We start from the raw sequence: 25,000 nt of genomic DNA on the forward strand, positions 1-25,000 counted from the left end.
CGATCACCAAACTTAGATTGCAGAAGGCAAAAAATAAAATCAAACATTAGTACCTTCAGCCAGATTTTTTTTATTTTCAAAATGTCAAATTATAATCTTAGTGTCATTCAACTGAATGCTCCGGAGTGGTGCAACCATGCAGGCGGATACAGTGCCATTTGGTCATTATTTTATATTTCGTGCTATTTTTATGCATCTAAAAATACTGGTATTCGGTGCCTGAAATGCAGAGCCCTGCTTTGCATGTCTTATTGCTAGAGCAGATCGTTAGGAACTTACTAGTGAACTGTCCTGATTCCTCAGGCGTATTTATCATGCTTAGCTAATGTGGCATGTGACCAGAACAGGAATAAACTTCACACCAGAGCCCTTCCATCCTGTCAGTTGTAAAAGTGTGGTATTTCGTTAATTCTTAAAGAAGCAAGCGCAGGGAGAGGAAGAGTATGGTGGAGGGTAGGCGAGAAAACCCCAGCCGAGATCGAAAGGCCGGGAAGATGGAACACTGGCAGCACCGATGCGGAAGGAAATCCGGCAGGCAAAAAAAAAAAAAAAAAAAAAAAATGTTTTCAGACCACTGAAAGATCTCGACTTCGAGGAAAATTCAACTTGCTCCTTTATGAACCTGATCTGCTTTCTTTTCCCCTGCAGTCGCTGCTGGGACTCGAGAGCAGGGAATGTCAGGCATAAAAAAAAATTCCACTTCCATAGCAAAGTTGCTAAGAACGAATACCAGGGAATATGCTAATTTTTTTGCCCGATCTAGTCACAGCTACCTTCAAGTCCCACTGTGAAAGTTCACATTTAATAAGGTGTGATTAACGAATGCTTAAGGAAGCCAAAAATCGTATGTTATGAAATGAAGGGGAGATCTGGCAGGAAGGAAAATACAGGAGAAACCACAGACAGAATAACCCAAGTGACAGGGAAATTAGTGGATGCCTGGAAATTGGGACTCAAACTACATTTCTTTGTATGAGAGTTTCCTAAGCTTGCACACATGCAGGGTTTCTTTTTTTTCTTTATTTCCCTTTACAGTAAAATTGAAAATTCGAGCTTGATATATTGAATTATAGCAGTATTGCTTTTATGATCTGTTTCCTAAATATGCATTTCTGCCAATTTAACCTGTTGGTTAAAAGTCAAGCTTGAAGAAAATTCTGCGCTTTGAGCCGTACACATAATTTGGCTTTGAACCTCCAGCCTTAACCTGGGGGTGCACCGAATCCAGAGGCGGGAGGCAGCTACCTGCGATTCAGAACACAAGTTTTGCCACAATGGGGAAACCCCACAGTCTTAGCTCGGGAGATTTTAGCACAATCAAGTCACTTACTCAAATTAGCTTCAAATCTCAACGCGCTCTTGACCTAAGCACTCCTTAAACCCCAGCGGTGCCAGAAGAAAACCCTCACGGGTGAGGTGGGAGCTTTCCCAACGCTACCAACCAGCCAGCTGGATGCACCAGATACGCCTGCCTGCATCCCTGCCTCATCCCAGCTGTCCTGCTGAGCCCACTCAGCGCAACGCGCTACTGTCCCTTTGCTAGTATCTCCATAGTCGCTAATTTTATTCCCTTTTTGTTCCTCGTAGACCTTCTGCTTTTCCTCGGCACTGGTTTTTTGTGTCCTTCTCCTCACTGAACTGCCCACGCTGTCTCAGTCCCTCCCTCTGGCTTACTTTTCCCTACCATTAACAAGCCCAACCCTCGTCTTGTCTTGTTCCACTTCTCCACAACGCCGCTCCCTCTCCATTACTTCAAATTGCCCGATTTTTTGGATGCACGCTACTTTTGATGCCCACTACACTCTTCTCAGCCCACGCTTGTGCTCCATCCAGTTGCCCAGCACTTTTCCTCTCCTCAAACAGAACTCAACCACCTCCACTGCTTCTCAACCAGACTTGCCTCCACCCGCCCTTCCCCAAGGTTGGGTGACGTGCTCGTCCCTCAATCTTTGCCTGCTTCGCTCATCCCTTGCACGCGGCGTTCGTTCAATGCTGCACCTCCTGCTCGTGCTCCCCCCAGCCAGCACAGAGGTAGCCTGGCAGGGAATCATCCATATTTTATAAATTAATTTAGAAATGAGAAGATTAAAATACTTCATATTTTCATATTAATTTATATTGTTACTAAAAAGACTATACTAGAGCTATTTAGTCTACCACATCCATATCAAGGACTCGGTTTTGATCTGAGGGAACATGACAGCTTGAGCAAAGTTCTTTGTTCAGACACCACACAACATACCTTAGCAGTGCGCAGCATGCAGCTGTTACAACACTAATTGAAATATGTTTTTAAATGTATCGGGTTTCTGAACATTTGCGGAAGAATTATTTGTTTCCCCCGTGTGCAAAACCCCAGTATTTCAGCCATTTAAAAGGAGCGCCTAATCCCTACAATGCATTAGTAGGCCATAAAATAAAGCTGAAGTGAGGTATTTTACACCGGGGATGGGGATAAATCTACAACTGGAGATGGATGGGGAGAACCTACAATTGTAGGTGGATGGGGAGAACCCGCAATCGTAGGTAGTCCTGGCTGCTTTGTCAGCTATTTAGCTAACACACAGTGAGAGCGTTGTCGTGCAATGTCGTAACATCAGGGGAGTAGAGATGGGACAAGAGGAAGCCGATTTGAACATCCCACCGCACAGGTTTTACCCAGTCTCATCTGAGATGACCTGTGTTGACGGTGAGGGACGGAGCTAGGAGAGAGGTACCCAAGGCAGCTCACAGGAGGGCTCACGAAACCCTTGGGTGTCGTCAGGTGGACGCGTGATGTAGATGCCACATTTTGCAGTGAAACTAAATGATAAATCTCTCTCGAATATCGAAAGGAAACGTTAGGGCTTTTTTTTTTTATTCCACCATCTGCAAAAAGAGGTTCCCACAGGGATCTGCACTCAATTTACAGAGGGGAAATCATAACTAATCTGTTTGCAAAGTCTCTAAAACTGCATTTCTGTGAAAATAAAACAACAAAATCTCTAACGGTAAGTATCTCTCAGTCTTCCTGGGCTCTCTTTTCAGTCTTTGACTGAAAAGCTATGCGTTTCCCATTTGCAGTGGTGTAAAAGTCATAAGACATCAGATCATAAGCTGTCACTGGTCCCAGACTAAATATCACCCATCCTTTGCCTAAGGCAAGTGGGTCTTTTTTCTATAGGAGGGGGCCAAACAGAAATCCCACTCTTTGGAGGAAAGAAGGAAACATTTTTGTGACAGTTTGTTTTTATTTTTTAAAGGCAGTTCTTTTGAAGCTGCTTGGGGGTTTGGATGTTAGATGTAGTCCCAACGGAGATGGATTAGCGGCCAGAGCACAGCGAAGCGGTCAAAGGTGCAAGATAAATGCAATTTATATATAATTGCCCAAGCTGCACCTGTTCCATTTTGAATAGGAGACCTTGTCTACAGAACAAATTTCACAAGCATAGGATATATCCTTTTTTTTCTTTATTTGAGTGTAAAATGGGGAATTCTAAACTTGTATCAGAGTAAAGCAAGAAAAAATAACCTTTAAATAGCATGTAAATTTTTAATGAATCAAGCTCTAAATAAAGAAAACTCCTGAGCTGGGAATTCAAAATACTAGCCAGAGAGAGCTGATTTGCTACCAGGCTCAAGAACAATATTTAGTTTACAGAATCAATCTGGAAATAAAACTAGTGCTTGCATCAGCATGAAAGCTACAAAAATAAAAAAGAGGTCTTAATAAAATATACAGTGGAAAAGGAAAGGATGAAAGCACTAGCACAGCTATGAGGCCCTCGACAGCCCACACAAGTAATAAAATAGAATATGATGTAATATAGAACAACAATGAAAGGATTTAAAATTTCTAGGTAGGATTCTGAAAAACCGTTTCCAGCTTTTGTTGCAGAGCAGGCACGCTGCGAGTTTCCTTGCGAAGCTACGATAAAGCTGGTGTGTAGAAGACGTGGGCGTTGACGACGGCAGAACAAACGCTAACCTTCACCTTACTCCCGAATCAGCCCAACGCAGCGTTGGTGACCAAGGGGGGCTGGATTGCCACCCAGGAGCCAGGATATTTCTCTATTTCTAGATGCTCCATTCTGTTGGCTCTCCTGCTCCCTTACCCACTACTGTTTTCCCTCCTTATCTGCAATGCAAAGATTTTTTTGCTCGCCAAATGGCACCAGTGCTTTGCCATGAAGGCAACCATCTTCTTCACCTTTAGTAAGGGAAGGGCCTCGAACCTTGTGCTAAGCAGCTTGGGGAAATCTGAGATTAGATGCGTGCAGTATCCGCTCAACTAATTTCAGCCTGACCAAAGTTAGGATGAGTCCATACGACTTCACAGGAAAATAATGTGAGCACTGAATTTCCGTGCTACCTGCCGTGCTCTGCACCCTAATTACAGTGCTGCTGGTTTTAAAGAAATAAGAGCTTGTGAAGCTCAAACTCTAAGAGGGACACATAACTTCTCTGAAAACTAAATGGCATCCCAAAATTAACTTGGCAGAATTTGGTCCTGCAACAAGCAGTGGCCTCTATGCTAAATTTCAGATCAGCCAGAACCAATGCAATTCACTCATTGCAGTAATGCAATAAATTTTCTTTCTCCACATGAAGCTAGAAGCTATTGCAGAATGCTGCTAATACTGCATAAATTAAATATTATGGATTGTGAAATTTGGGTCCCTTTTTCTACTGTGCTCAAGCTGTGGCAGGCATGGTGTACAGAGGTAATCACAGAGCTCCTTGATCTGCAGCCGCATGGTCCTACCAAAAGTTTTTGGGTTGACACAAAGAACTGGCCAAATCCCATTCTTCTTCTTGCCCTGGCAGGGAAACTCAGCTCCACTGCAATACCTATGACATTCCTGTTTTCTCCTTTACAACAGTTGGCGTAGCACATGATTAAGGCAGTTCATGTAGTTTTACCTGTCGATGTTATTTTTTGCGCCAAATAGTTTCTCTGGGGTAAATCTTTAGGGGCTGCAAAGCAGGAACGTGGCCTCAGTCTGACTCTCTTAACCCTTGTTCTAGTGTGAGAAGTGGTGACAAGTAAGAGTCTGATTGTTCAAATATCAGAGAAAAGACCTAAAAAAGCACATAGATTTTTTCACATAGGAAAAAGAACATCAGTATAAACAACATCCACTATTTGTGCTTCTCCAGGAAAGACAGGAAATGTTCCAATTCCTCCTAAAATATGTTTTTGGTGAAGTAACAACGGATCGTGATCAGCTGGTCAGAAAACAGCAAAACAGGCAGAAAAGAAGCTTTTTCTCTTTTTTGGGTTTCAAAAAGTCGACTGAAAAATCTGGGCCTACTCTTACAATGACCCCACATGCAGAAGATGGCTTTACATTCAATTCCATTCCTTCCACTGCACACGGACTGCAATTTCGCCCCTACGTTATTCATGCAACTACAAGCTTTTTCCAAAACCTCTCAAATTAATTTGAAATTCACGGAAGATGCCTGCTAAGCCATTAGCCAAAGTCCCAGCGCAGCGTGCCTCCTGAAGGCTGTGAATGAGTTATGGAGGCTAGCCCAGCCAAGGTCTTCAGAGCTCCCAACCACCTCTATCCAACGTTAGCGTGATGCGTGGAGGCTCCGTAAAAGCAAACGCATCCTTAGAAATACTTCACACTTTCCATAGCGAATTCCATCGCAGGATTTCAGCCTGCATGAATTAAGATTTACAACACCCCAGGGAGGCGGGCTGGTATCATTTCCCTCTATTTCAAAGATGGGCGAAGGTGAGAGAAAGATGAAGCAATTTGCTGAAATTTGCAGAGGAAGTCTGTGGCAAGGCAGAAAAGAGCGCGGCACGCTCAGCCTCACCGCCTGTGCCTTTGCCACAAGACCATCCTTCCTGTCTCTAAATGCCACGCTCGGGCTTGATGATGTGCTGTGGTTCTAGCGTATTAAATATGACACTGCATACATGTTCTGGATCATAAGGCTGAGTCCCATAAAATTGACGGACGTAGTGTTGAGAAGCCGAAAAGGACAGAGCAAAGAAGAAGGAGAAAGGTCCCTGCGTTGCAGCTGTGTGGTATTTTTCTAGGCAGTAGGTTCCCGTGCTACTTAAAGACCAGAACATATTTTTGCTTTTACAAATGCAGTTTATTTTGCAAATCAAGGTGATTGCACACATTTCAGCTTGTCAAATTTTCAGCCTTTCAACCATATGTCTGTCGACCTTATGGACTACCAACTTTATGGGATTCGACCATATGTCCAGATCCCGATATATACGAAGGCCAGTTCTAACATAAGAGCTTTACGGTAGTAGTGTAGTAAACCATAATGTTTGCAGATGGCTGTAATAAAATCATTCAGGAGAGGAAAGGTGCAGGGACGTAAAGCCTTCAAAGCTTCTTCTACTGAATAAACAATTTGATCTGAATAATGTAGTGGGAAGTACATTCCACCAATGAACTAGCTGATCTAGTCCAAAATGTTGCTTTTAATTTTCTTTCCTAATCTCACATGTATTTTAACTTCCTTTTTTATTTTCCTGTGGGATTAGCCTAAAATTTGGAAGAAAAGTGTAAGAAGGAAAAATAACAAAGTAAAGAATTTTTTTTTAAAGGCACAGTCCGCTTCTGAATTGTAAATTTTTCATATGTGAAATGCCAAATGGTTATGTGCGGCCTGGAAGATGTATTAATAGAGAGGTATAAGTTTTTTACTGTCACATGGTGAGATTGAAGGATGATGTGACTTGCTTCATTTCCTGAAGTGGGACTCAGCTTTCAAAGTTAAGGAAAGTTTCCTCCTGAGTAAGCTTTTTCTAACTCTAGGAAGTTGGAGTTTGGTTTATGTCCTGCTGCACAATAATTCACATGATAATTCACATTCCCTTTGTCTAACATAACTTGATATCTCTATTATTTGGGGAGCTCCAGTCCCGTTTTCCCCTAACTGAAACGTGCTGAGCCGACGCGTCCCCCTCGGAGAGCCCTCCACCTCCGGGCTCATGCCTGTCCTGGCTGACAGCAGGGAAGGGAGCGCTGCCTGCGAGGGGAACCACGGCCAGCATAGGTGTGATGGAGGGTCTTTTTCAAACCAAAATATTTTTTAAGCTGACAATCCGCGGTGAGCTTTGGCAAGCTTCCTTGAACTAAACGATAATCAGTTCCTACTCGGGAAAGAAGGAAACCTTCCCTGGGCATTAACTGAGAAGTGAAAAAGCGAAATGCAACCTGCCTGCACTGCTGGCGTGCGAAATCACGGCGAGAGCAACCCCCGTGAGCTGTTTACTTTCAGATAACTTGGCCAGAGCCAGCTCTCACGCTGCTAACGTCAGTGGAAGTTTTTCTACTGGATTAAACGGTGCGGGGTAAGATAGTGTCTAAGAAACGAGAAGTACACTGTCACTCTTCCTTCCCATGCCAGGCTTTGTGTTGACCAAATTGCAGTCCTTTCTGAGTGCTAGGGCCTGCCTTATTTGAAGAGGGCTCATCCCGCGAGATGCTGAGCGCCACGATTGGCACCACGCTCAACGTGGCACGAGCTCACCTAGCACCTGCCAAGATTCACCCCATCACATCCAACAGTCCTTTCCCAAGCAATAACCATTAAAAAAAAAAAAAGAAAAGAAAAAATAAGTTGAACTGAGCAAAAGATAGTATTTCTTCCCTGTTGAGAGCCTCAGCACCTGCTGAACCGTTCATTGCACAAGCGTACTCATGAAACACTGCAAGGAGCATAGCACGGACCTCAACCCTCCCCTCGGCGCGCGCGGCCGGCCGCCCTACCTGTGTGCTCGTATTTGTGTCGCAGCAGGGAACTGCTCTTCTGGAATGTCTTGTCACATAAGTCGCACGCATACATGCCACTTTCTGTCTTCTTGATCTTCTTTCGGGACAGACATGAGTCGGAGTCCGTCATGTCGTCGAGGCCGGACATGTAGTCTGGGGTTCCATCAAGCAATTCTCCCTGCGAGGGAACCACCCGTCAGCGACACCTGCTTCCACCACCGCTCCTTCCCCCAGAGGAACCAACCTCCCCAGAAAAGTCAAAATCATGTCTGCTTAGGATGGGGGTCCCTCTTAGCTTAGGAACCCGTTGGTAATGAGACTACAGCTGATGGGAACTCTACGAGGAGCCTCCTACTTCTCTGCCTGCAACCGACTTACTGGTTTTGAGCGCTCTGCAATAATATGATTTACGCAAGCGGACGCTGTTTATCGTATTGGCACTAAATATTTTCAAGGAGCGGAAAACGCAAAAGGGAGGCTCTTCGTGGATGGCGAAAGGTATTGTAACATTTTACAGGGGTGAGTGTAAGCAACAGCTAAGAGATCATTCCTTTCAAAACAGTGAAACTTGGATATATTCTGTATCTGTAGAAAGGTTTTAATTGAATTTTATATTTAGGTACAAATGTTATTATTATGCAATCCATTTAAATGTATGTCTCCCGACTAAAGGCCTCAAGCTATATTTTTATATTTAATTTTGTAATTTGAAATAGGGAATATTAATAACACTTTTTATCAATGTTCTATCTATGTTAAAACAGCCGTCAGCATTAAGCAATAATGAATGTGGATCAGTAAATTATTAAATTTCTTGATATTTATTTTGTCTTGATCCAAAGAGAGTGCAAACTTGCATGATAACATACATTTCCATTTGCTATCACACAGTTCGGTTTTCTTAGACTAGGTTTGCACTAATTAATATTAGAGAAGATTAAATAGGCTTAAATACATTTACAAAGAGGGCAGATGTACTGTAAATTGGAATAGTGGAACAGCTGTTATGGAGGTGCAGTGCTATTTATGCTCCTATTGTGCAAAGAGGGATTACAGCCTGTAATGTAAAACCATACCTGATTTTCACATTTGAAACTATAAAACATTTACTAGTCAGTAAAATTACTAATAGACCGTAATAGGACATAGGGGAACATGCGCAAATGTAAAAAAAAATTATTAATCTATAATCAGTTAATCTCATTTAACTAAACTCTGTACATTATATTTGAATACACCCAGCAAAAAGCTATAAAAGTACGTGACTTCTGTAGAGCGGCTCTTTGCTGTAGGCACGCAAGCGGCGAAATCCTTTACTACTCACGTATTAACTCTGGGACGACCTGAGAAAAGGATTAAGGGTTGTACCCAGGCATGAAGAAGTGCTGACCCAGATTACGTGTCCAGCGAAAGACTTTGTCTGCGATTAAAGACCCTAGCTGCTACCCCTCCAAATAATTTCATTTAATCCGTGGGTCTTTTCAAAGCTGTTCCAGATGACTGGCAGGATTAGAGGACGGGTAGTCGGGGAAGGGCAGTAGGTGGGCTGAAGGAAGGGGCTATGGTAAAGCAACGCGTCAACACTTCTCTTCCCCCAGACATTCGTGAGAAGAGAGAATGCCTTTCCCATGCGCGGTGGGTGAACAATCCCCCGAAAAAACATGGAGAAGGAAGCTTTGAAGGGCTTTCAATGGGATAGAGCTGCTACGAGGCCATACAGACCTCCGCTTAGAGGGACGCAGCTTTGCGTCCAAGTGTGGGGGTGATTCCCAAGAGGTCTCCTACTGCTCCTTTTCCCCATGGAGAAATGTAGTTCTGCCCTGCAGAGCTCAGTTTCTCTACAAAGTTTCCTTTTTTTCTTTCCTGCAGGATGGGATTTTTCATGGACATTTTTATTATTATTTAGATACAATTCTAATAAGAAATGACTGAGCTCTTAACAGAATAAAACCATAAGCGTTATGCCTATTCAAAGGTATAGATACTGCTTCTGAATCCAAGTAGAGGTATCCTTAAGGTAATCGCAGTTTGTTTTCCTACTCCACTGCATTTTCGCATGTTCGGACCGAAGTAAACTCTGCTAATTTTGTTGGAAATGTTGAATATAGCTTTGGGCTTTTTCTTCTGCAAAAGGACATATCACAAAATACTCAATTCTAGCCTTTCAAAAGAAAACGGTTGCAACAATTTACCTGAAATCCTTGTTTCCGCTGGTACTTTCTCCTTTGCTGCATATCGGCAAAAGTAGCTGCTCCAGTTGGGTAAGTATAGGCCATATGTGGTAGGAAGCTCATCTGATCTAGTCCTGGGTATGGTCGCAGCCCAGGAATACTGGTCTGGACTGGTGGCATAAAAGTGGCTGGGGGAAATGCGCTCTGTGGTGGAAGTGTTGTGTATAAAGGTTTGGCACTAAATGGGTTCATACCAAATACTGGGTTAGTGCTTTTATCCAGATTATTTGAATTAGAAAACTCCTTCTTGATAAAAGTCAAGTTCAGTGGCTCATCTGAGTTTTCAGATGATGAAGAAACACTGTTGTGTTCTAAATTTACACTATTAGATTTTGTTTTGTTCTTTGTGGCTATAATACTTTTGGGTTCCTTCATTTGTTTTGGTAAAGACAAGTCCAAAGGCTCAGCCTGAAGCTCCTCAGAAGAGAAACTGTTTGGAGTGTAAGAACTACTGTGGGAGTTTTTAGAAGATGTGGAAGAAAGATTTAAAGGAGAAGGAGTATTGCTCCTAGAGTGGTCCAATTTATCAACTGGTTTAATATTGGTAAAATGAGGAGGTTTTGTTAGCCTGAGAGGAGTATCACAATTAGTAACACTGTTATGGAGTTCAGCTATAGATGGTGAAGTTATAGAGTCCACAGGCTTTATTGGAGATCTGGCTGACAAAGAGTCTTTAGTGGGAGTGTTGTTGGTGGCAGCCAGCGCCACCTTGGCACTGGCCCTTTCCAGTGATGGTGACCTGGAACTTGAATACTGGTAGACTTTTCTTTGTTCAAACCATTCCTTCACAAATTCCTGAGGAAGGCCAACAGCAATGGAAATTTTCAGTAGTTCATCAGAGTTGGGTTCCATATTCATAGCATAATATGCTTTAAGTACAGACATGTGGTCCTTGTATGGGTTGATGGGGCTAGTCATTCCTTTCTCAGAAAGTACTGATGACAGCAAGAGGGTTTGCTTATCAAACACTCCAGGTTTGTTGGGAACCATGTTCTCGTGAGGCTGAAGGACTGCCTTGATTTCTTCGTTCATTTTACACAGGTAACGCTCATGCTGATGCAACGGAATGGGACCAGGAAAGCTTTCTTTACAGAACTGGCATGAAAATGGAGTGGATACGTTATGGTTCTCTATCATCTTGTCTTCAGTTACCAGGTCTATTAGGGTTCGCAGCTTCTCTTTTTTAATGTTATTGAGCTGCCTCCTTGAGTCTGTGGTTAAGCTCTGGAGGCAAGCTTTGGCTTCATTGACTTTCTCTAATGTATAGTCAATAATACTTTTAGTGGCACCATTATGACTTACTACTGGAAGACCCACAGGGGGAATATTGGGGGAGGTAACTCCTTGTTCCTCGGCTTGAGAGCATGAATCCTTCATGTGGTAAACCTTCAACTTGGAGATCTCTTCAGCCTTGCAGTCCATTTTCTGCCTGGAAACCGTGTTGTCCACAATCTGTAGGACCTTCTGCACCTCACTTAAATTACTGCCTACCGCAGGAAACCCAAGCAATGGTGCTTCCATCCCTACACCTAAGTGCTGCATCGGACTTTGAGCAGAAGCATGAACTCCTAAGGGGCTGGTTGCTCCAAGTCCACCATTCATAAAAGGACTAGTTGCACTAAACCCATGTGAGGCCATAAGAACCTTGTATTCATTGAAATCTAGTGGTTCTGTTTTAATTTTCAGTAGGCCTGTTTGTTCAGACATACTAAGTGGTTTGCCATTCTCCAGCTTGTTTCTCAGCTGTGTAATGGCTGAATTAGTAGGAGAGGAAGATACAGAATTAGGAGAAGAACCCGTCTTGATATTGTTTCTCATTCTGCCATTTACAGAGATTAAACCAATACACTTCTTGCTGCTGATGTGCGAACTGTAGGAGCCAGAATGGGAGAAACGTTTCTTGCAGTTTGGACACTCATATGGTTTTTCACCTAAAATGATAATTAAAACCAAATGTTAATTATCTTTGTTGCTGCTCTAGTTGCAAGCGATCGCATTTGATACCCAACTGATTGTCTGTGTATCCACTGATTAATAGCGAGGAAAATATTAATTCTATGAAAATGGCCACATACCACCACTGCTTTACCCTCCTCTTCCTACGGGTCTTGAGATCAGTTTGGACCCACGGTCTCCAGCCGGCAACAGCCGCCAAGGCGTGAGATCGGCTCCAGACTGACCATTGCAAGTCCCAGGTAAGTACCCCGTGACAAAGGGAATCAAATCAAATCCAGACTGTTCAAATTTGATTTGTTTCTTCTTTTTTCTTTTTTCTTCCAAAAAAAGGAATTTTCACTGGAAACGAGCATGGTGTGAGAAACTGAGTGCTGATGTTAGGACCTCCACGTCAGCCGGTGGAGGTTTGTGCCCTGAGCAGAGCCCAGCGGCATTTCGTGTGCTGAACGGTGCATCAAGCAGGAAGAGCCAAAATGCACAAGCCATTCAATATGAGACGCTTTGCGCGAACTCGTTAGCTGAGAATATGAGCTGTATTTCACTTGGGGGGACTTTTTGTTATGGAAAATATAATGGACTCTTCAGGGTCCGACTGCACAGAAATGAGCGAACGCTTCTGAACTCAAACTGCCGAACAAACAACCTATATTATTTGCAGGAAGCTTTACTATTTCCAAATCTTTCAGCAAGACCGTGGTATTAACAGCATGATAAATGAGGATGACTCAGATATCACTTATGAAATACCTTAGTAGCTCCAAGAAGCCAGAAGCAGAACTGTGTAAATTTTAAGCAGTCTTTAAAACTCAGCTAATTAAACAAAATGCAAATGAGCACACCAGCACCTCCGCTACTCACCACTGTGAATTCGCAGGTGTTCCTTCAGATGGTGTTTATATTTGAAGGCCTTGCCACACTCAGTGCATTTGAACTTGCGATTGCCTGCTCCTTGGGTCAGCATTTGGTGCTGGGAGAAAAAAAAAAAGGATACCAACATGAATTTTATGCAAGAGAAACCATGAATTTGTAGCTTAAAAAACAAAAACGAAATTAATGTGGCTCTGAATTTATCAAGCGGACCAAAAGGTCTGCATGTACATTTATTTGTCTCATCAGTGTTGCAATAAAAATCAAAATGTTGGCAGTAAACCGAAACAAATGAGAAAGTACTTTCACATGAGCATTCGATATTTGCTTTAGAATTATTTCCTAAGTCTCTCATCAGAAATGTGTTGCTTTAAGGTATCTTATGATGAGAGAAACTGTTTTATAAGAAGATTTGTGGCTCTTAATATTCCTAGCAGATTCTGAACATGTGGGACTCCGCTTGTTTAAAAATTCTGTTTACTGCGTGTGTAGGAAAGACAGAAATACTGTCGTTAGTGGCATTTCGTGTAAGATTTAATTCATTATCAAGCAGAAGAGACTGCGTCTTCGGCATGAGCTGCTGCTGGAAGTGGTTTTTGAAATCACAGAGCAGCAGGGAAGACTTGAGCTACCTTTCGTGCCATGTTTTCCCCCGGTGCTCTTCTAAGGGGTGAGGGAAAGTTGAAAGTTAAAAGTGGCATAAAGATATAATCAAAGGCAGCTGACCTTTTTGCAACAAGCAAGAAAAGCCCCGTGACTTTGAATTTGGAGAGAAAAAAAAAAATAATTAAAAAAATCTAATAATATTAATAATAATGCAGCCAACCACTCTGGATGCTCAAGGTAGGAGGTCAGCCTTTTGCAGGCGGCCACGACACAAAAGCCTATTGCAGGAGCAGGGAGTGGGGGGGGGGGACAAGGGGAAAAAAAGAAGGGGGAAAAAAAAAAAAAAAAAAAAGGCAGCGCCGAAACGGTATGACAACTGCGAGGGTGTGCTGCCTCTTCCCACATTCCTGGCGAGACAGATGGTGTTACATGGGACACAGGGAGGTTTGTTCAAACAGCAGCAACCTTCAAAGATCAAGCAGAGCCCAGCCCGCCGCGCGCCATTGAGGGACCCGCGCTCATATGTTGCTGAGTTGCATAAACAAACAGCAACAGCTGTTTTGTCTCCCCCCATCGCCCTCCGAGGACTACTATAAACTTTAGTTGTGCCACTGTTAATATGATACAATCATTTTAATTTACTAATTGTAAATGCCACGAGCAAATGAGGGGACTTTTCAACACCAAAGCTACCATTCATAATGCGCCAGCACCGGCGTGCTCTCGCATGTGAAATTTCAGGCGGTTACGTTGGATAAATATCTAGGCGGGTTTTGGTGGTTTTGTTTTTTTTTTTTTTTTCCCCCTGGTGTTTTTAATGATACGAAGCAAAAGAAAGAACCTTACGGTGGATCAGGTTAGGAAAAATACACATGTGAAAATGTGTTTGTTTGTCTACTGGAAAAGCCACGGGAAGGAAAGAATAGGAGAAACCGCTCTAGAATCATTTATATTGATTTAAGATCAAGCAAAAGATACGGTTCTCTTAAAAATGCTAATTGCAAAAATCGCGCGATTAGGAGATGTGTGTTTGCCTAACTGAATTTACCTTATGCTGAGAAAAACCTACCAAGAGAAATACAGCCGATCATGATTTTCAGGTTTTTAAGAAAAATAAATACGGCATAAAGCCTTTATAATTTGACACAACGCACACATCTATTTATTTAAGTTTTAACCGTGCCATTTGAGTTTCCATTACAGCCCTCCATAGGATGGGTTTTCAGAAGTAATTCTCTGGCGAGGACAGGAGCAGTTTTTCTGCTGGTACGTAAAGAGTTTTGTGGCACAGGTCTATCGCCAGCCTGTTTAGGAGCATGAGGGAAGCTCAGTCACCTGTTTGAGATACGCAGCATTTCCTTAAACGCAGCACTGATATAATATTACATGCATCACATCGAGGAAAAAACTGCTTTGATTTATCGCAGATACTCTGCCGGGCTACACAAATGATAGCGATGCCGCGATTCTAGCGCGTGCGTGTGTTAGTGGCACAATCACAAATGATAGTCTATATGTACTGTAGGAAGAGTTATTCTAAAAATGCGTAATTATGTTTAACAAACGGTTATACAAAATACGCATAATTTCACGTGATTGAAAAGGTTACTCAAAAAGTAATGAAAAAATATTAGCGGATCTTTTAGTATGTCTTGGAGCTCCTCTTTGCAACACTGCAAAGTAAAACTAGGTGAAAAATGGAATTAAAATTGCTGAGATGTTTAATAATGTATAATTAAAATGCTACAGTTTCATTCACTTTTTGAGGAACATAAAAACGAACTAAAGTCAAGTTAAAGTGCAAATAAAATTTCTAAATTAGAAATTAACACACTCATTCGATCGTGAACATAAGACTATTAAATCATATTAGAAGAGACCATCAAAAAATCATTTAGACCTCAATTAAAGCTATTACCATTAAAAGATCTGCATCTTCAAAATGCCATGAAAAATTAATAATGATTGCCAATCAAAGCAATATCGTTTCTCTAAGGGGTTATTACGGAAAGAAATCACTTAAAACCAGCCCCCCACCTGATCTGTCCCTGGCTTGTGTGTCACCATATGCCGCTCGAGCTGGGTGCGGTAGGCAAACGTGTAGTTACAGAGAGGGCACGAGAAGTTCTCCTCGTTCTTCTCGTGGCGGTACTTGATGTGCTCCTTGAGGGACGTCAGGCGCTTGTAGCCCCGGTCGCAGTAGGGGCAGGTCAGCAGTTGGGCGAAGGCATCTGGAGTTCCAGGTGGCAGGTCTGCGCCCCGGGATGGCGGGGGGGGGAAAGAAAGGCAGGCCAAAAGGTCAGCAAATCAATGGCAGCTCATGGGCTGATTGCCCGGGATGGTATGAGAGGAATCGCTGCAATCTGCTGCCCGAGAGGGAGGGACGGCGCTTCCAACCGGCGGCGGGAGGCACCGGCACCCGCGCACGCCCACGGCAGACTCGCAGGACCCGCTCCGGACCCCGCGAGGAAATTAATTACGGGCATCGCTCCTCCGGCAGACCTCGCTGGCTGGCAAACTAAGAAATACTTTTCCCGATCAATCGGCGATTTGCGTTCCAGCCCCGGCTCGTTACGTTACTCGTGCCGTTGGCCGAATCCTTCCCACCGACGCTTTCCCAATTATTTGTCAAGGCGTCGGAGAGCAATAGGCCGGCTACCCCGTCTTGTGGTGCACTAGAACTCTATTAAAACTTCCCAAACTCTCAAGTAGAGCAGCAGCCTTTCCCCGTTTAAATTCAGCTCGTCAGTTCACCCGCCAAATAATACAAATTTGCTGACTAAAAAATCACAATACACTGAAATTACAACCCCAATCTTTGCTCATGAAATTCCATGCCGCTGCAGCTGTTCTTCAATTTTTAAGGTAAACACCCAGGCATGTAGTGCATTTATAATTGCAACAGCTGCACGAGGTCAGGATACTGGCTAAAAATGAATTACAGCCTCACCATTTTCTTCTTGCCCATTGGCCTCTGGAGTGCCAAGGCGAGACAGTTCCTCAGGGGCTTCGGGGTAAATAATGGCTGTGTCGCTGCGCTGCAGGTACTCCGCTATGCTAACTGCGTGCCCATCTCCTTCCTCCAGTTTCCTTTTGGCAAAATATTCCTCAAAGTCCGACGTGCAATTTGCGTTCTTCACTAAAATGAGAGAAGGGGAAAAGAAAGGAGGTTTGAGTGCATCCTCCCCGAGAGCTCGGGTCGGTTAGCATCGTTACGCGCAGGCTGAGCTGGTGTACTGGAGCTACGAGGCTGGGGCTGCAGCTGGATCCTCGCTCTCATCGGTCTTGCTCCAGCTGCTAGTAAAATTAATGCGGGCTTTCCACCGGGGTGGATGGAGGTAAGGGCGGACAGTTAAATTAGCAGGAACGTGGGCTCTGTGGGGCAGCAGGAGAAGTTTATGAGGCTTGGGTATCGCAGGTAGTCCTTCATCTGTGGAACCTGAACCTTCAAGGGGCTCCTGGGGGACCCGTGGCTTTTGGCATGAACACCCCTTGACCTACAGGACTGAGCTCAGCCGCCCCCAGAACCAGCAGAACCCAAAACAGTCCCCGCGCAGGAGACGGTAGTTGCAGGTAGTAAAGACCACGACTGCTTCTCCTCCAAGACGGGTCCTGCCCCGGGCTGCCCTTCCACGGCAGGCACGAGAAGAGAATTGCTCGCAACATCTTCCCTTCATTTTGTTTTTTTTCTCCCTGAAAAATTAACTCAACAATGGGAGAATAGGTTGTTTTAAAAAAAAAGGTATCGCTTCATAGATTTCTACAGATAGAACCGCATGTTTTAGACCATAACAGGGACACAAAGCCTAAAACCACTTTTACGGTCTGTACAAGAGTTTTCCTTCTTTTCCTTAAGTGTAAACCCTATTTTTTATTGTCCATGCAATGTCCATGGAACATAATACATGCTCAACCACAAAACATCCTGTTACTAAAAATATGCTTTTCTCCTCCATGTATGAACACTGCATACAGAAAAGACCTTAAAAACTCTGGGACATTGTGGACAAATATTAATATAATTATACCAGGAAAAAAGAGCTGATCATTTTCTTTCTCTGATTTTTTTAATTTTTTTTATTAACAAGTCTTGGAAGACACAGTTGGTGGCAGGGAATTAAAGATACTTGTTTTTAACTGACCGTAAATGAAAAGAACAGCTTATGATCGATTACATTTTTAATGTATTTCTCCTTAGGTGAAATAAGAAAATGAGGCAATGCCATAAACTATTCTACAGTTCATGTAAAAGTAAAATATTAAATGGCACGATTCTGCTCTCGCTGATGCCAGGGAGCAATATGGAGTAAACTCATGGAAATCAAAGGGGTTATGGCCCTACAGGGTTATACCGGTTTGTGACCACTGGAAATGAGAGACTAACCAGCTCCTTGGTGTTTTAAAACTGGTAAATGCTTTGCCTCGGTTTCCTACAAAAATGCAAGGTGATGCTGGCAGTCAAAATGAGATGTGGACCTCTGACTGGGGCACAACTGGAAGCCTGAAAGCGCCTGATTTGAAGCGCTCATCTCACCGTCATCGATAAAAGTAGATATTCGTCTATGCAGACCTCATTCCTTTAGCTGATAAAAGCAAATCCTCTGGCTGAGACAAATATGCCCTGTTTTTGATATGAGCTGAGCAGCTTCTCAACTGTTCTGCAGTATTTTAGTGACAGTGACCAAATGGCACAGGGCATGGGACCCCGCCTTTGGAAGGAAACTTCTATTCCTATCGCAGCGGGTTTGTAGGGAATCGCTACAACCCCACAGAGCTGCTCCTCCCTTGGTCCTTCAGTAGCTTCTGGTATCACTTGTTATTAGCATGAGAAGCAATATCTCCTTTTTTACCCCCCCAAAAAAGCAACTTCTAGAGAAGGGGAGTATGGAGAACAAGACCGAGTACCTTACCTCCATTTTGTTGCTGTGAGAGAAATATAACAAAATGGTGGTTACTGAAGTACACCTTATGCACAAAAGCATCAGACTATGTTTTTGACTTGGTTTTTATCAGACCAAAGCCGAGGCCTTACTTCTTACATTGGAAACTTGACTTTTCATTCCCTTGCTATGCCTAGATCTCCCAACTGTTGCAAGATCACCCACCCTCTGGCTTAACACTGCCCCGTCTCCGCTCCTTCTCTTGGCTTAGTGATAGATCCAAAGAAAACAAGTTTATTTTTTTCCAGATTCAGGCCACGACCCAGTAAACGCCACCTGTGAAGCAGGGGAAAGAGAGCTTTTCTCCAGAGAGGAGATATGGGAGCAGGAAGGGGAAAGGGTGGAACGGCTCTAAGGGATGGCTCCATGTGTCCTTCTGCTCCTCCAGGCAGGCTGGGAGCTTTTGGAGCTTGCAACCGCATTTATAGGATGGGGATTCAAGCCACCGAGCAAGGCCTGAGTTGATATTAGGAGCTTCAGTCCCAAGCTCGAACCCAAACGAGGTTCTTCCTTCCCGGCCCCCAAGTCTATCTGGAGGCTGATCCAACAGGCTGTGGAGGACTGCTGCGATATTACTGGCCTTGGCTTCCTAATTCTCTGGATTATTTAGCTTCTATGTCTGTGCATGCAATCGGGGAGCTAAAGCAAATGTTTATGTCTACATTATAAACCCCTAAAAACAAGGGGATTTAGTGGAAAAGCTGACAGATCCTTAACTGAAACAATACAACCAGTGCTGCGACACTGCAGATTAACATAAATAGCAAAAGGTGAGCATGTGTATCTGGTTTCTCACTCGCGATGTTACTGACAATTCAGACATGGCTGGAAGCTCACCCAGTGTTACTAAAAAGACCCATCTGATAACCATTAGGTTTCTCTCTCGATTTCTGGGGGGGAAGGCTTGCTTCCCCCCTCCATGCCCTAATTTGTTTTCCATGCAGAAAGTCATGTTCCCAGATTCCTCGTGGACTGACACTGCACACACGTTGCACATCCCCTCCTGCGAGGCAAGAATTTCAGCGCGATCTACAGCGGGTGACCTCACCAAATAAGTCTTTTTTTAATTAATTATTGGAGCCTGGAGAGCAGAAATATTTTCAGCTCCAAAAGCCGATGTGGCCGTGTCACATAAAAATAAAACGCATTAAGGAAAGCTATCTTTGGAGGCATTTAGGACCTTTCAAGATAAAGTGAGAGAGAGGTTCAAGGAGCTTGGGAGACCAGTTATTTTGTGTGGGAACTCGTCCTGCGAGATGGTGATAGCTGCCCTTAATCGCAAACAAAGCTAATAAAACCACAGCCTTCATTAGCCAGGAAGTGAGAGGCCCCCATTGGTACACACAGATTACAGCCTGAAAACGGCCTGTCCTCCAACCTGCCAAGTTTTACTTCTGTTTTCCTCCCTCCGAAGGGTTTTTTTTTCCGTTCTTTAAATTATATTAAGAGATCTTTACTCGAAGCTTGTCAGATGTTAGCAATCGAAACCAGGAATTTTTTTTCTGTTTGTTTACAGGGAATTTGTTAATCTATTTTCTGCAAACATCCCAGTTGTAATAACTGTAACAGGTACAATAAAATAAACTATAGGAATTTATTCATTCACATTTTAAAACCCCCTCCTGCAAAACATCACTTTGTCCAGTAAACCATTTCAGAAATCCCAGAAATATTTACAAATTAATTTAGCAGGACCAAAGACTAAAATTTTCACTCCAATGGTCACTTTTGCTTTTCCACTATAAAGCCTCCATGGCTCATTATAAAAATGCAGCTGGTTAATGTATGGATAACAAGATTTCTTTTTTAAATACCACTAGGAAGTGGCCATTCTGACAGTAGCAGAATAATTTAATAACAGAGACTTTTTCTTCTAGTTTTCTTTCTCTCCTAATGACGTTCCGCAATGAACTTGATGCTAAAAATACACTACAGCTGTTGCATGCACCTACAGCAACTTTGCCAGTTGGATGTATGTGAATGAGTCTGAAGCTGCATCTCCTATCTCTGTGCTCAGCCCAGGTCGTGGAGCGCTGCAAGATCTGGCGTCAAGAGGGAGAGGCACGTTGTGTTAAATGAGAGAAACCTTCTTGGCCCATCTGGAAGAGCCCATGTTAATCAGTAGGAAGACCCAAATGGCTTTCTTGGACACCAGAAGGTCACTGCGGTGTGTCTTTTTGCTGAAGATGGAGTCACTGATCCAACTGCTGTCATTGGGTCGAGTCTCAGCCTCACCTCAGCTATTTTATCAAACATCAGTATTAAATCCCCTTACTACCTGCAGGGAAAAGTTGAGGCCAAAAACTCAAGAAAGGCCCAAAGCCTATAGCGAGGCTGAAGAGGAAAACTTTGAACATTTCCCAGACTAGCTAGGAAGGATCTCGAATAGCTCAGGGACTGACCTCTTCCCTTTCCTCCTCAAATAACAGTTGGGGCACCTCAATTTTACTCTACGCGAAGGATGCTGCAGCTCCTGATAGTCCCCTGGCATCTTCCACTCAAGGTGAAAAGACTGGCAAAGGCGTTTAGTTTATCAGATGATTTAATATGACTAAGTAATCTGACATCGCTCTTAAGAGACTATGAAGACTGCAGTCATTACAGAAACATGCTCTACCCAACCTACCCAGGCATCAGCCTCCACTGAAGGAGGTAGCTCTGAACGCCTCAGTGATAAAAGATTTGAATTAAACACTACCAGAGCACTAGACAACTCGTAACGATTATTTGAGCAAGCCGCCCATTGCAGCAAATAACAGCTGGAGCAAAGAGGAGGCTGGGACTTTTGCACAAGACATTTGGGGAAGGAATTGCCAGGTACGACATCCAGAGCAGCTTTTGCACTTTAAACACAGGCCACCTAAATGCAAAGCACTCTTTGAACCACGAGTTTGCACTGCACCAGGCCGGGTAGGGGCAACCTTTATCTTTTCCCCCAGAAAACTGGTTTCAGAAGAAGCAGGACACGCCACGGACCCCACGCGGGGTTAGCGGCAGGGCTGTGCGGGGGCTCGAGGGCACCCTGCCCCCAGAGAGATGCCGTGAGGCCGAAGTCAAGCAGGCAGAAGACACCATCAGATACTGGAAGGGAAGGGGCTAAGAGGACACGAAGTCTTCCCCCTCAAGCAGACCACACTGCAAATATGAAAGAGTCAAGGCCTGTTATAGTAAGGAAAATATGTGCAAAGGAAGTCACACGGACTGATAGGAGACCTCAAAGGCTCTGGTAATGGTAATTCAGATAACCATCAAGTCTTATTTCCGAATCAGACGTCTTTTAAAGTCCTGTTTCTCCAAGTGCTAAGCACAATTTGTCGCTTTATTAACGTCCCTTGGAAGTAAAAAAGCTTTTAAAATACATATGTATCCAGTTCCGTACAGCAACATCATTAAGTATATACGTAAGGATAAACTGTGCCTTGGTGCCACCCGCCTTTCATGCATAGTAAATCTAATGGATCAAAAAAGCAGTGACATGGTTTTATTTTCCTATTATTTTCCCCCTCAAGAATTATAAAGTAAATTTCTTGTGTTACTTAATAAGAGCATTGGGGTTTTATGTGGGTGTTACCAACATTAGGAAAGTGTGAGTAATAAAATCCTTGCAAGACTTAGGTACCACCTTTTACAGTAATATTTGTGGAGGGCATTACCTATGAACTAAAACTCATAATGGAATGCATAGAAATGTACTTATACTAGAAAACTCTTACTTTTAACCGTGTAAATCAGGGCTATCTGCAACATCTCAAATTGTGACAAAAAGCAAAAGAAACATTGGGTGATGTATGGCGTTCAGCTGTGCTGAGGATGGATTGGGGCCTTGTGGCCTTTGGAAAGAACATGGTAAACCCCTGAATTCATTTGGATTAGAAAATAGTAACAGAAACCTTTTGCTGTTTTGCTTTGCTACAGAAAAAAAGAGATGGCTCGGAGATGATGCCTGCTAAATATCTCTGTCCCCTTTCTTGTTCCACAAAATGTATTGATTTCTAAGAAGAGAGGAAAGAAAGAGATGTGGAAAGTGGAAAAAAAAAAAAAAAAAAAGATTAGCCAGAAACATAATAATCTCATAAATATGCATTTAAAGTGTGTGTGTCTGTGTATCTATGTAAGGGGTTTATGTGTGTCTTGCTGAAAAGATGTTTTCAGTCTCTGAAGTAGCTTACTCTGTGCACCATGCGAATCTGGGGTTGCCAAGAAGGGTGCACCCCATCCTCATTATCAAGCTCTTTGTACAGTCTCTCTCATTAAAAGACTACTGTATCTTGGTCCAGCTACTTTAAACTATCCGAGATGCACCCTCGCTGGGAAAACATCTCCTCACGCTGCTGAAAACTATTAGCTCACAAGGATGCAGTTAAAAGGAGTAAGGGGCTGAAACGTTGCGGGGCATGGGAGGGGTAGCAGGGACTCTCACCGAACGAGTTTGTCGCTGCACCGTTGTGATCAAATTGGGGGAAAAAATTTAAAAAACCAGGAGAATTAGGTAAATGTTTCCCAACTGTTCAACTGAAAACAAGAAAGAAATTGTTTTGTCACTTCTTCTCTTCATGCACAGCTAATTCTACGTGATACCGACGAAAAGCGCCGCTCGTATCGCGCGATACCTTACCTGTACCATTGTTTCCAGCGGTCTGAATTGCGGCTTCAGGCCCCATAGTGTCATAATCTTCCTTCATTTCTTCTGCGAAATAAGCATGCACACTTTTAGCGTTTGCAGGTTATTGAATGGCTCACAAAGCTAGGGAGCACACTGCGGTGGCGGGGAAGATCCTGCTACGGGAAGGGGAGAAAAGGGCTGTTGTGGACCTCTATACAATGGCTTTGTTCTGGCAACTGAATGAGTTCAGCGGTGCTGGATGGACGAGAACTTATTTACTTTAAACATGACAGCGAGTGGTGGAAAACAGAACTATTTGTCCGGAGTAAATGAAGGGCTTTTCCCAAAATCTAATCTAATAAGCAGCCAGGTGATAAAAAGGGAATTTTCTTTGCTTTTTTTTTTTTTTTTTTTTCCTGTATTTAAAAGAAATAAGCAGTTAACAGACACTGTGAGAGCTGTACCTGGAAGAAACTGCAAATACAAAAGGAAGATATAAAAAGTTCTTATATCTCTATTTCTATCTATCGCCACACAGATCTTCCGAGCTGTCATCATCATTTTAACCTCATTTGAAGCGCAGCGTGTATTAATATCAAATGGTGCAGAAATGTGACAAATTTTCAGCTGTGGGCAGTTCTTCTCTGCCCGTACGATTTGTTTGCGTCTTCTGTGCACTCTCTGTGCGCTGACAAAGTCTGCCTTTATGGCCATAAATTGGGTTAATTCACATGCAAATGAGCATGATATGTGTAGAATTATTTCCTATGTATTTATCATGGATCGGTTTACTCTCCATGAAACTGGGGGTTTGGAGGGAGTTAAAATAGCATTTCGAAGAGGCTGGATGCAGCTCCATCACTGGGGAGAACGCTTATTTTCATAGATGTTTCAGCCTGCCTCGGAGTGCCTGTCAAACTTGGTTTCTTGCTGCAAATTTGTTAGCTCATGTGCAACAGGTATTCACACATACAGCCTGGTTAAGATTTAACCCTCCAAAGGGTTTTCACAGGCAAAAATAAATATACATAGCGTTTCTTTCTCGCCTTTTCAACTTCTCCTAAATGCCAGCCTTTCTTTATTTGAAGACATGCACAAACACACAGTCTCTTTTTTTTTTTTAAGTGAGAGAATTTAGTATTTGAGATTTAAGTGAAAAATCTGCTTTAATCTTTCACTTAGCCATGCTTGTAAGAAATAAAATGTCAGAAGGCACCCAGAAATGCTTCAACAACGACCAAAAAAAAAAAAAAAAAAGAGAATTTCCCAGAAACGAACACAAGTCGATGATGATTCAGGAAGATGGATGCTGCTCGGCCAATCAAGTGATAGACTGGCAAGAAGATCAAAGCCCGCTATTAAAATCTTATTGATACGTGAAGCATTAAAATTCTTATTACTCATTTTTTTGTGAGAAAGATTTTGATGAGGACAGAAGCTGGTCCAGTATTAATCCATTTCCATGACAATGATTTGGCTGAAGATAGGGGAATAATATAAACAGAGCACATTCTCAGTTCATTCCTAAATTTGTAATCTTGTAGTATTCTTCAGATGTCACATTCTACAAGTAATTAGTTGGTAGAATAACAGGTTCTAATTGTATCATTCTAATCAAAACTAAAGCACAGAATGACTTAATTCAGAGCTTTACAACCAGCATACAATACTGTGGTATAAATATACATGTTTATGGCTTTGAAGCTTAAAAAAAAAAAAAAATTAATGAAAGCTCTTAAGTTAAAATATGCAGGTACAAACAGATGCTAAATTTGTACAAAAGCATAGAATATGCAGACCAGATGAAAAATATTTGTTTAAACTGTACAGCAGACAAGCCAGCCTTGATTCTTTTCCCAGATCTGGCATTCTGCCTCTCTAAGGATCATTTTCACGGGGATATCTTGTGTCCAAAACATTTAGGAGTTCAATATGTATTAATAAAATGTTGTCAATTATGATAATTGATCTGCCGGGCCAGTCTCACATCTGATATTTTTATTGCAGCCTACCAGAAATTTTAATCAAGGTACAGTATTTCTGAGAAGTTCAGCCTTAGAT

At 42.8% G+C, this 25,000-nt stretch overlaps 1 protein-coding gene across 5 annotated transcripts in view; it reads right to left on the minus strand.

The window, feature by feature from the left end:
- Positions 1 to 25,000, minus strand: part of ZEB2 (zinc finger E-box binding homeobox 2) — a 116,145-nt gene that overhangs the window by 3,195 nt on the left and 87,950 nt on the right. For all 5 annotated transcript variants that reach the window (XM_030019149.2, XM_041124425.1, XM_030019147.2 and 2 more), the window contains 6 exons: positions 22,952 to 23,023; positions 16,347 to 16,535; positions 15,434 to 15,648; positions 12,782 to 12,890; positions 9,929 to 11,898; positions 7,734 to 7,914 (listed from right to left, as the gene is read on the minus strand). In XM_030019149.2, coding sequence (XP_029875009.1) covers positions 7,734 to 7,914; positions 9,929 to 11,898; positions 12,782 to 12,890; positions 15,434 to 15,648; positions 16,347 to 16,535; positions 22,952 to 23,023 — 2,736 coding nt within the window. The remainder of the gene's footprint in view (positions 1 to 7,733; positions 7,915 to 9,928; positions 11,899 to 12,781; positions 12,891 to 15,433; positions 15,649 to 16,346; positions 16,536 to 22,951; positions 23,024 to 25,000) is intronic.

The sequence above is a fragment of the Aquila chrysaetos genome, chromosome 6, assembly GCF_900496995.4.
Source record: "Aquila chrysaetos chrysaetos chromosome 6, bAquChr1.4, whole genome shotgun sequence".
Classification (NCBI taxonomy): Eukaryota; Metazoa; Chordata; class Aves; order Accipitriformes; family Accipitridae; genus Aquila; species Aquila chrysaetos.